Below are 13,020 nucleotides of genomic sequence, written 5' to 3'. Positions count from 1 at the left end.
TTTTATATTAGTGTGATTTTTGTGGAATTCAAATATTAAAATACAACAAAACATAGAGTAAGAAAACAATATATTAGATGAAGATTGGTAAACATTTTGTTGGTAATCAAATTATGTAAATCAAAGCATTTATAGGTAGGTATCTACATTTAGAGAATTTAAACCTCAAACGTGGTCTGTAATAGATAAGGAAGGTAATTTAAAGACCGATACTGATGAAATATTGGAAACATGGCGAAACTACTGTGGCGAGCTATATAAAAATAACGAGGTATCAGCAGAAAATCAGTGGCCTTCTGACTACCCTAGAGAACCTACTGTCTTACTCGCTGAAGTCAAAGATGCAATTAAATCACTAAAGAGAAATAAATCCCCAGGCATTGATTCAATACCATGTGAAATACTACAGTTACTAGGTGACAAAGGATTACATATCATCCATTCTATCTGTGTCGCTGTTTGGAATTCAGGAAAATGGCCATCTGATTGGTGTACCTCAATTTATATCCCACTACACACAAAAGGAACTATTATGTGTAGTGGGAAAAACTACTGTAGAACCAGATGTGAAAACTACCGCACACTGTCACTAATAACACATGCTAGTAAAATCTTGTTGCATTTCATCAAAAACATATTAAAAACCTATCTACATTACCAAATACCTCAGGAACAAGCGGGGTTTGTAAAGGGTAAAGGTACAAGGGAACAAATCCTGAACCTGAGACAACTCATTGAAAAGTCTAGAGAATTTCAAGTACCTATGATTATTTGTTTCGTTGACTACCAAAAGGCATTTGATTGTGTAAGCTGGATAAATCTGTGGTCAATTTTAATAGAAATATGCGCACCAATGCACCTGGTGACACTTATTAAAAATCTGTACCAGTCTAATATAGCGACAGTACGACTAGATCAGAAGTTCTCAAACCAATTCAAGACCGAGAGAGGTGTTAGACAAGGATGCGTGTTGTCACCTGACTTATTTAACATTTATGGTGAACATGTCATGAGGATGGTTTTAGAAGGATGGGCCGGTGGAGTAACAGTAGCTGGTAGGAAAATCTCCAATTTAAGATTTGCTGATGACACTACACGTATAGCAGCAAATGAGCAAGAAATGTTTGATCTTCTGCGAAGAGTTGAGTACGAAAGCAATAAAGTTGGTCTGAAAGTCAATAAAGCTAAGACAAAAATAATGGTGGTCGACAGATTTGACACTATTCAACTGACTAACATATTACAGGAATACCAGATAGTAAACACCTTTGTCTATCTCGGGTCTAGTATAACTAACGATGGTAACTGTGAAACAGAAATTCGGAGACGTATTGGTATGGCAAAAAATGCGATGAGTCGCCTAACTAAAGTTTGGAAAGACAGATCTATCTCTCAAAATATCAAGATGAGACTGGTGAATGCCCTTGTATTCTCAATATTTCTATACGGTGCAGAGACTTGGACTCTTCGCGCATACGAGCGCCAAAAAATTGATGTCTTTGAGATGTGGTGCTGGAGAAGAATGCTGCGCATACCTTGGACAGCTCATAGGACAACTATTTCCATTCTAAACCAACTCAATATTAAAAAAAGGCTGTCCACATTATGTCTGCAACAAATTCTGCAATTCTTTGGTCACGTGGTTCGCAGAGGTGACGACAGTTTGGAGAGATTAATTGTTTCTGGAAACGTTCCGGGGAGAAGATCAAGAGGACGATCACCAACTAGATGGTCTGACCAAATAAAGCATTCAGCTGGAAACTCATTCTGCGAAGCTCTTAGAGCAGCTGAAGATAGAGACCAATGGAGAAACATTGTTAGGAATTTTGGAAGAAATCACGATCCTCAGTAATGGGGAAACGACAGGAGAGAGAGAGAGATCTACATTTTACGTTTTCCAAATAGGTATGTAATTTTTTATTACAATACTGAAACTATTTTAAAAGTCACTACAATTATAAACTTGCTTTTGTCTCTGTCCTCACAACAATAAAAACTAATATTCACATTTGTTTTGGTCATTTTAATATCCAATCAGAGCACGTATAACGTTTCAGCTGCGCCCAGGGCCAAGACTTTTGATGAATTCGCGCACATATACATTTACTCCCAACGCGCCTAAAGAAGTATAACTTCAATAATATCGGTTCATAACATTTTAAGAGATCTCCGTACATTTTAATAAGAAGTAATATGCGGTCGTTTACACCTGTAACAACAGACGTATTCACGTTGTGTTTTAGAAAATTAAAATTTGGTCAGCACAAATTATCAGAACCCTTTCTTCACTCTCAGTGGCGTTTCATGAAGGTAGCATAAAAAAGTATTGTCTTCATGGAAAATTGAATTTGTTTGAGAAATTTATTTAAAAAAATGAAAATAGATAGATAACAACAATAATTGGAAGAATAACATTCTCAACGATGCAAATAATTGCGTCGTTGCAGAGCTGATTAGGAGACCTGTCAAATGAGTTATTACGGTATTACGCCATAACACTAATAATATAGAACAGGGGTCACCAATTATGTTCCCTGAGGGTCCGTTTCGAAGAATTATGACACTTTCGGGGTCCGGATTTAATGCTACCTGTGTCTAGTTGTTCTGATTCGGTTTCTTTGCGGATTAGGTATTGTTAAAAAATATCCCCTATATAAACCAATCAGAAGGGTGCCGGGAAATAAGGTTTTTGTCGGGACACTTGAGCAGCCAGGTTGCAAATGGATTTTTTGGGTACTATATACTTAATACATTATAAATACAAAAATGCCCGTCACAGTTCGGACGAGAAACTTAGTTATTAACAAATAAGGGTCAAAAATGGCAGTTTTTTCGCTTTCGTTTTATTAAATCGCTACAGGTAAAAATAGGGTAATTAAATATCTTGTTTATAATATTCTTCTTTTTTTAGATGAGCCAAGGTTTAAAATGGCACTTTTTGAATTTTCGTCCGATTCTTTTTTGTTTCGGAAAGTGCAAAATAAAACTAAAATTTCAAAAATAAAAAATGTGCTATAACTTTTGCGAAAATGGCCTTAAGACTTTCATATTGCACGAAAAGTTGAGTCAAACATTCCATATAATGCACAAAAAATTTTGAGACGATTCGTCAATTAGTTTAAATTTTATTCAATTTGTTTATCGCAAAGAGCTTTTTTTCGCAATGTTATTGTTCAGAAAATAATAATGACATAGCAATTCTATGGAAACCACATGCAAGAATAATAGTTATATTTTTAAAGTATTGAAAAAAATCATTAAAAAGTCGTTTTTATCACTCCGAAAAAAGTTTAGTAAAATAGAGTCATTTTTGGCTTCTAAACAGTTTGAATAACTTTGGTAATATTGACTATAGAGTAAATCTACTTTGGGATTTCAAAAGCTGGTATTTTTATACGAATTTTCAGAAAAAAATGTTTGCCTAGGTTAATTAGGTTCAAGCCACTTGAGTAAGCCACTTTTATTATTTAATTCGCAGTTACTTCTATATACATCAAATTCTCCTGTAACAGTGTTAGTTACCATACTACTCCGAAACAGCTTGGCCGATTTTTATAAAATTTTACACGTTTATCCTGTAGGACGTTAAAGAGGTTTTAATCTATTTTTTATACCCATAAGTTATAAGGGGGGTTGGCCCCCTGACATTTTTTTTTTATTTTTTTGCACAAAATTATCTACCTTATTTACATTATTTACATCTCAATTATATTTACATCTATAAAATTCTCCTGTCACAGTGTTAGTTTCCATACTCCTCCGAGACCGCCTGACCGATTTTTATGAAATTATATATGTATATTCGGTAGGTCTTAGAATCGGTCGTAATTTATTTTTCATATCCCTGAATGATAAGGGGAGTTCCCCCTAACATTTTTAATGTTAGGTGGGGTTGTGTGTAAGACTACGAGTACATACAAATTTAAAAAATTATGATCAAAATCCATTAACAAGTTCCAGCAATATTAATGGCAGCATATGTTTGCAGAATCAGTCTCATTTTTTGAGTGCACGTATTTTAGTAATTCCCCTCCACCGACCACGAATTAATTCCGTTCGGACGCCATTTTTAAAGCTTTATTAACCACTCTGTTAAGGTTCAAAGTTTACTCAAACTTTTACACATAACCTATATATCTTCAACTTCAAAATGGCTCTAGTTAGGTTGCTTAATTGTTATAAACAAAGTAGCCGTCAATTAAATAAAAAAAGTGGCTAACCTCGACCGTAATTAACCTAGGCGAAAAGTTTTTCTTTGAAAATTCGTATAAAAATACCAGTTTTTCAAATTCCATTGTAGTTTTAGCCTACAGTCAATATTAACAAAGTTATTCAAATTGTTTATAAGCCAAAAATGACTCTAATTTAGTAAAATATTTTCTGAGTGATAAAAATGACTTTTTAATGATTTTTTTAAATGCGTTGAAAATATGACTATTCTTCTTTCATGCTGTTTTCACAGAATTGCTGTATCATTATTATTTTCTGAACAATAACATTGCGAAAAAAAAGCTCTTTGGGATAAACAAATTTAATAAAATTTAAACTAATTGACACATCGTCTTAAAATTTTTTGGGCATTATATGGACTGTTTGACTCAACTTTTCATGCAATATGAAAGGCCTAAATTAATGTTCGCAAAAGTTATAGCAAATTTTTTATTTTCGAAATTTTAGTTTTATTTTGCAATATCCGAAGCAACAAATAATCGGACCAAAATTCAAAAAACGCTATTTTAAACCTTGGCCCATCTACTAAAAGCAAAAAATTTTAAATAAGACATTTAATTACTCCATTTTTACCTGTAGCGATTTAAACGAAAAAACTCTCATTTTTGACCCTTATTTGTTAATAATTAAATTTCTCGTCCAAACTGTGACGGGCATTTTTGTATTTATAATGTATTAGGTATATAGTACCCAAAAAACCCATTTGCAACCTGGCTGCTCAAGTGTCCCGAACATGGTATATTTTTGCCTTATTTCCCTGGTGTAGACCGCGTTCCGTTAATTGGTGACCCCTGATATAGAACATGTACGACATATATATGTGATATATTAAATAAATAACTATATTATAGCAATAAATTGACGTGTCTTAAGATTTTTTTAAACGTCTTCTGTTTCTGAAATAATAAATATATTCCATACTTTTTCATCATATAGTATACATATATAAGATGACGTTTGAATGCATTCCTTTTCGGTTCCGGAAAACTTCTCTTCTTTGAGTTTATGTTCAGCTTTCCAAATCAATTTGTTTCTTTGTCAATTTCTATTGACAAGAATGCGTGGGTTAAACATCCTGAGTTTTCTCTAGAAGTTGATTCGGTGTAACGGTGGGTAAAAGTTTGGAAACTGGGATCTTAAAGGTCGTCACTCCCGAAGATACTTATAAAATAAAGGACTATTTTAAAAGAACAAGTAACAACGACTGGAGTAGCTGAATTAATGCAGGATGAAAGGCATTATTTTCGAGGGAGTTTTTACATATATTATTTTATCTTATTCATTTAGCGTATGCTACATCACAGTTGAGTTTTCACAGTTGTGTATAAGTATAGATTTATACATTACAAACAGTAAATAGTAATAATTAATTTTTTTTCTTATATTAGGCCTCTTGACCTGTTCTTAACCGATTTTGAGCTTGTATTCGTAGCTGTGATGCTATCTCGTCACCTTTTAAAGGGCCTTCCTGTTGGTCTCTTTCCTGTTGGCTTTTAATCTTTGGCTATACGGGCTATTCTCTCGCTGTCCATTCTCCTCACATGCTGATTCCACTCTCGTCTTCTCTGCCTTCTGATGTCTTGTGTGTTACAGAGATCTCTTATTCTGTCGTTCGGTATTCTGTCTCTCAGTGTTTTCCCAGGTATTGCCCTTATTGTTCTCACTATCCTCTTGCTTTCTGCTGTGTCACATCTTGTTTCATGAATTACAGAGGAATCTCACTAATCAACACTACGTATAAAATATTGGCTTCGATATTATTAAAAAGATTAGTACCATACGCCGAAGAAATAGGTGGTGACTACCAGTGTGGTTTCAGGCCTGGCAGATCGACTATCTATTGATCAAATATTTACAATAAGACAAATGCTTGAAAAGTATTGGGAATATAATCAGGACGTTCATCAGATCTTTATAGACTTCAAACAGGCTTATGATTCAATTAATCGTGCAACATTATGAAAGGCAATGATCGAGCTCGGCGTACCCAAGAAACTAGCTGCGGTAACACAAATGTGTGTAAGTAACTCTTTTGCACAAGTTAGAATAGGGGGGAAAATATCAAATGCTTTCTGCGTAAATTCTGTACTCAGACAGGGAGATCCGTTGTCCCCATTGTTTAACCTGGCCTTAAAATATGTCATGCGAAAAATTTATCCAAAAATCAAAGCAGACATAACTGCTCGAGGAGCAAAAATCATACTCGCCTTTGCCGATGACGTAGACGCAGTAGCACAATCAACATTGGGAATTAAGGATATTTTCTCGAGCTTTGAAGAAGCTGCATTAAACATCGGTCTAAACATAAATGAAGACAAAACAAAATACATGGTCGTCTCAAAACAAGAACGACGGCGAATAAGGCAAAATATTACTATAAACGATCATAACTTCGAAGTGGTTAAAGAATTTAAATATCTAGGAGCAACAATCACAAATGACAACAAATTAGAGCGAGAAGTTGAAACGCGAATAATGGCAGGAAACAGATCTTTCTTTGCCATGAAACATCTGATGAAGTCAAAACTTCTTTCACGAGGTGCAAAAATCCAGATATATAAGACCATAATACGACCAGCGGTCGCGTATGGAAGCGAAAACATGGACACTAACAAAAAGAGAAGTAAATAAATTGCTGGTGTGGGAACGTAAAATCCTTCGAATGATATATGGCCCTTGCAGAGACAGCGTGACAAACGAATGGAGGAGCAGATACAATAACGAGCTAAAGTCTCTATTCGGAAAAGAAAATCTAGTCAGATATATAAAGGCTCAGCTAAATAGACTCAGATGGGCAAGGCATGTGATATGCAGTAACGACAATCGCCTTATAAACAATGTGTTCTGGGAAAGGCCAGTTGGAAGAAGGTCCGTAGGGCGGCCTAGAAAAAGGTGGAAAGATGCAGTCAAAGAAGATCTAGAGAAAATGGGAGTGCGACAATGGGAATTAGTGGCACAGGACCGACAAACATGGAAGGCAATAGTAAACGCCGCAAAGACTCACGAAGAGTTGTAGAGCCATTGATGATGATAATGACATCTTGTTTCTATCGCGTACATCGGTCTTACACTTGATTTGTATATGCGTACTTTCTCTTCCAGCCTCATATCTTTATTTCTCCAGATAACATCCCTCAGACATCCTGACACGTAATTGGATGTATTTGCTTGCTTTAGGACGCTCTCTTTAACATCTCCATAAGTACATATTTCGATTCCGAGATATTAGAATCTCGAGATTTTACATCTTATGGGTTCCCTTGACACTACCAGAGATTAGGTCTTACTTGTTGATATTTTCATGTTATAGTTATTCGCTACTGTATTGAAAGTTTGTGCCATTCGCTGTAGGTTATCCTCGTTATCGGTGATTAAGATTGCTTCGTCAGCATAACAGAGGATTTTTATTTGTTTTTCTGCCATCTTATTATCCTTTTCCTGTACTTTTAATGCCTTCTATGATTTTATCCATTGCTAAATTAAAAAGCAATGGGCTCAAGCGATCCCTTTGTCGGATTTCCGGGTTGATGTCTACTTCCAATGTTAGTTCATTTTCGACTTTTAATCTGGTTTTGGTTCTTCGTATTAGGTTTGTTCGTAGTACGATCCAAACGATCAGCAACCGTTGCCAACCATCAGACGCATGCGCAGTTAACAGTTCGCGTAGCGCAGTTAACAGTTGGAGATCGTAGACTACGAACACGCATGCGTCTGATGGTTGGCAACGGTTGCTGATCGTTCTACGAACAAACCTATTAATGTCTTTAATTATCCTTATCATCTTGTTGGGCTGATTTTTCTCCTTTAGCAATCTTAGCACATATTCTAATCTTACAAATTGACTAAGTCAGATCTATAAAGTACATAAATGCAGATTTATTAATTAATTTTTACAAACAAAAATTTAGTGACAAATATATTCAGTTGACTCTTTGGTCGCCACTAAGACATCGGACGGATTGCCATTGTAGGATCTGATTGGACATTCCTCCACTATTAACGTTGCTGCACCGTAATCGCAATTTGGAGGTGGTATTTTTCCCCATCTGAAGAAAGTCGGAGCACCTGCCACAGTTTGTTCTTATTCTGTTCAGTACGACCAGATTCGTCTTGGTTAGTCGAAACCGCCTGGCTTGTTTGTAATACATGGCATATTCCGGGTGGCAGGCGATACATTCTTGGCATATTTGCATATTTTCTGAGTTCTATATATTTTTAACTAGTTTATGAATCCGGTGAATCAATTCTGCTCCTCCATTTTGTATAAATTAATTGTTAATTTCATCCGGTCCTGCTTTTTCTGATTTCAACATTTTCACTGATTTCACTTTTCAATAATTTCCTTGTGGGAGCGTTTTATTCTTCGTCTCTTTCATCCTTTGCCGCTACTTCTCCAATATTACAGCATTGTTTGATTTTGTAAAAGTTAGAAAAATGCTTTCCCCAATTTTCTTTACGAATTTTAGGTTCTACTGTTGTTCTATTGTTGTTACATTTTTTTAAGCATATTCGCAGAGCTTTTTATTGTCCATTAATTTGCCACTTTCCCTTGATTTGTCCTATTGTTCCCTCTGTTATGCTTGTTTTGGTGTTAACCCAGTCAGTTTCTATATTTTCAGTTTCCACCGTTTGTAGTTTCTTTGCTATGTATTCTTACATAGCCCGATCAAAGAACAATCTGACCCCAAAAAAAATTAAAGGAAGGATGAAAATTTGGGAATAGGTAGTTGAAATTTTCTATTATTATATAAGAAAAAGTTTACAATTCTACATCCCCTCTCCAAGGTGAAAAATATACATTCAAAATAAGACCGGAATTGGATAAAATGACTAATTCTAAACAACATTTGTTCTATAGAGTTTTTTGCTAAGTCAATACTTTTCGAGTTATTTGCGAGTGAATATGTTCATTTTTACCAAAAAAAAAAAAAATCATGTTTTTGGACGGTTTTTCGGAGATAACTCAAAAAGTAAGTATTTTATTGAAAAAAATATTCTAGCAAAAATATAGCTTATAAAAAACTAAAAAAAATGGTGTATGCATGAGGTCTGTAGACCCAGTAGAAGCAGAGTAGTAGCTAATGAAAAGTAGGTTCTTCTTCGTCAAATTCCAAATCTAATATTTCAATGTGAAATAACCCAAAAACGGAGCTCTTTTCGGGGAAACTTCCTTTCAACTTTTTTAAAGTGTTTAAAAAAGGTTTACTTTTGTTTTTTCAAAAACTTCTAACATTAAAAGTAAGTGAGTTACGCTCAAAATATTGTTGGTCACTTTTATTTTTTGGTAAAAAAAATCGCGAAAATCACCCCCTAATTAGCATCGCAAATAAATTTTATCATTGCCACTTGACAAGCTACTTTGCTTATGCATTATTTATATGATTTGTAAGTTTCATCGGTTCAAAGTGCTTATTTCTGAAAAAGCTGTAGTCAAAATGGCTTGAACGAGTAACTAATTACCAGTTTAGGTAAATTTTGAACAGCCATAGCATAACCAAGTTTTGTCTAACAAGAAAACAAAAAATCAAAAATATTCAGAAAAGCAAAACGAACATTTTATTACTCTTTGAGATTTTTGGTATTAGGTACTAATAATTATTAAGTTAATTCCATAAAAAATTCAATTTTTTTCAAAATAAAAAAAAATATTTTATTTTAAACCCGATTTTTTTCAAAAATGAGCACTTTGAACCAATGAAACTTATAGATAATATAAACAATACATAAGTAAAGTCACTTGTGAAGCGGTAATAATTGATTTTATTTGGGAAGCTAATTAGGGGGTGATTTTCGCGATGTTTTTAGCAAAAAATAAAAAAGACTAGTAATATTTTGAGCGTAACTCACTTACTTTTAATGTTAGAAGTTTTTTTTAAATAAACCTTTTTTAAAAACTTTAAAAAAGTTTTAATGAAGTTTCCCCGAAAAGTGCTCCGTTTTTGAGATATTTCAAATTGAAATATTCGATTTCGAATTTAACGAAGAAGAACCTACTTTTCATTAGCTACAACTCTGCTTCTACCGGGTCTACAGACCTCATGCATACACCAGTTTTTTAAGTTTTTTATAAGCTATATTTTTACTAAGAATATTTTTTCGCTAAAATACTTACTTTTTGAGTTATCTGCGAAAAACCGTCCAAAAACATGTTTTTTTTGTTAAAAATGAACATATTCACTCGCAAATAACTCGAAAAGTATTAACTTAGTGCAGAAACTATATAGAACAAAAGTTACTTAGAATTAGTCATTTTATAGAATTTCGGACTTACATATTTTGAAATTTGAACGTATATTTTTTCACCCCCGAGAAAATATTTTTCACCCCGTATTTCTAAATTTTTGTAAAATGGAGGGGATGTAGAATTGTAAACTTTTTCTTATAATAATAGACAATTTCAACTACCTATTCCCAAATTTTCATCCTTCCTTTACTTTTTTGGAGGTTTTCGTAAAATTTTGTGTTCCCTGATCGGGCTACAACAAAAAGGATATATACAATAATTATTTACATTTGTTACAGAGGCTTTTCTATTCACCCTTTCTGCAACAAAGTGAAAAGAGACCCTTTGCAAACAGAATGCACAGATGATCGGACTTCGGTGGCTCTTTGCAACCTTGTAGAGCACAAGGAGCCACTCCCAGTCATCTACCAGGTAAGTAGGACCCATACAAGTCAGCTACAATAATTTGATATTAATATGAAACTGGGTTCCATGGCATCTCGTAACGCGACAGTTCGTAACTCCACAAATTGTAACGCCGTTAATTCGTAACGGCGTCAGTTCGTAACAGCGTCACTTCGTAATGGCGACAATTCGTAACTATACATATTCGTAACGGTAAAATTCGTAACGCCAACATATAATTTTTTTTTACAAATTTAGTGCCTATTACTGAATATATACAAAAATGCGTTTTGAATACATTCTATACTAAAAGTAATGGTACTTTTTTTAAGACCACTTCTTTTTTAATATATTTTACACGTATTTTTCTTGTTAATATGACAACTAAAGATTTTTTTTTAATTTTCTATCTTGAATTATCACTTTAAAGGCCGATTTATACATATCAGGGCCGTGTCCGTTCCGTGTTAAGAAAGTCCGTCCGTGCCCAGCCTGAAATTAATCCCAATCGATATTTTTGGTTGGGCACTGTCGATACACGGAAATAACACGGGCTGCACGGACTTGTATAAACACTATTTTATTGTTTTATGAACGCGAGTGCAGGTAAATAGACAATCAGGAGATGTTGTGCGGTTAGTATGTTATGGTTTTTTTGTTATGTATTATTTATATATTTACATATTTTATTTCTTATTTCTAATTACATATTATTACATTTGGTTCTAGTGTAACATTCTTTACGGATGCCATTTACGTTCTAGTTTATATTATTATGGACGATGAAAAATTAATCGAATTGGTCCGCAAACCCAGACCAATTCGATTATTCTAATAAGTCGTCATTATTTTCAACTATTTTTAACACAGAAATATGTAATAACGTTTTGCTTTAGTATATTCGGCCCGGTACGCACACTGACACAACACGGTTGTATGTAAATATAGCATTAAAAATACCCGGACTCGGCACTGACACGGAACGGACACGGCACGAATATGTATAAATCGACCTTAAATTAGTAAAGCTAAATGTGAAAAATAATAAAACATATGAAAACAGTGAAATACTAGTATATTTACTATAATAAATAATACAATTTACATTACTAGATTATATTTATTTTAAGACATAATTTTAAAAATTTATTTCTCCACGAAATATGAAATGTGTCAAAAATGCTTATCCTCATGCCTATCCTGATGAGAAGTTAGTTTCCACGTTAACAAAAATAAACAGAATAATTCAATTTTGACGTTACGAATTGTACCGTTACGAATATGTGTAGTTGCGAACTGTCGCCGTTACGAATTGTCCGTCACGAATTGCACCGTTACCATTTGTGGGGTTACGAACTGTCGAATTACGAGATGTCTTTTTACGATGAAACTAGATGCTACAATGCCAATTTATTTACAGAACTTTGATAGCCTCCAGCACGTCGACAGTGGCAGAGAAGGATTTTATGGAGGATCGGTGTCACTGGCTGATTATTGCCCTTACATCCAGGAATTCACATGGAGATCTAAAAATGTAGTTGTACGTGGATCCCACTGCCAGTATACAGAAAATAATCCTAGTAAGTAAAATAATTTGCTACCTATAGGTTTTACTATAGGGTGTCCCAAAAGTAGCGGAAGGTCGAACAAGAAAATCTATCGAATGACATTAAACACCATCCCCTGGAGATGGGGTGTGGGTGACTTCAAAATCTTAAATAGTAACCCCCATTTTTATTACAGATTTGGATTTCCTACGTAAAAATAAGCAAATTTCATTTGAGACATTTTTTTCGAATGATGGATAGATGGCGCTATAATCGGGAAAACGATTTATGGTGACACCCTACGTAAATTATAGAAACGGTCTAATATCTGGAGACACTAAAAACACGTGTTTAATATTTTTCAAAAACCTATCGAATTGACACCAAGCACGACCCCCACTCCACCCCCTGGTGGTTGTTTCTCTAATAATTTAGGTACCTAGGGTATCACCTTACATCGTTTTTCCGATTACAGCGCCATCTACCCACAATTCGAAAAAATGCTGCTTACTTTTACGCAAGGAATCCAAATCTGTAATAAAAAATGGGGGTTCCTATTTAAGATTTTAAAGTTACCCCCCACCATACCTCCAGAGAGTATGCTGGTTCGAACAT

General features: G+C 34.3%; 1 protein-coding gene across 2 annotated transcripts in view; it reads left to right on the top strand.

Annotated features, from left to right (window-relative positions):
• Nucleotides 1-13,020, top strand: part of LOC126893425 (leishmanolysin-like peptidase) — a 502,521-nt gene that overhangs the window by 454,907 nt on the left and 34,594 nt on the right. For both annotated transcript variants that reach the window (XM_050663593.1, XM_050663592.1), the window contains exons 9-10: nt 10,753-10,885; nt 12,279-12,438. In XM_050663593.1, the coding sequence (XP_050519550.1) occupies nt 10,753-10,885; nt 12,279-12,438 (293 nt within the window). The remainder of the gene's footprint in view (nt 1-10,752; nt 10,886-12,278; nt 12,439-13,020) is intronic.

This window comes from Diabrotica virgifera, chromosome 10, assembly GCF_917563875.1.
Source record: "Diabrotica virgifera virgifera chromosome 10, PGI_DIABVI_V3a".
In the NCBI taxonomy this organism is placed as follows: domain Eukaryota; kingdom Metazoa; phylum Arthropoda; class Insecta; order Coleoptera; family Chrysomelidae; genus Diabrotica; species Diabrotica virgifera.
Note: the sequence above shows the minus strand (reverse complement) of the source record. Positions and strands in the feature narration are given on the sequence as shown.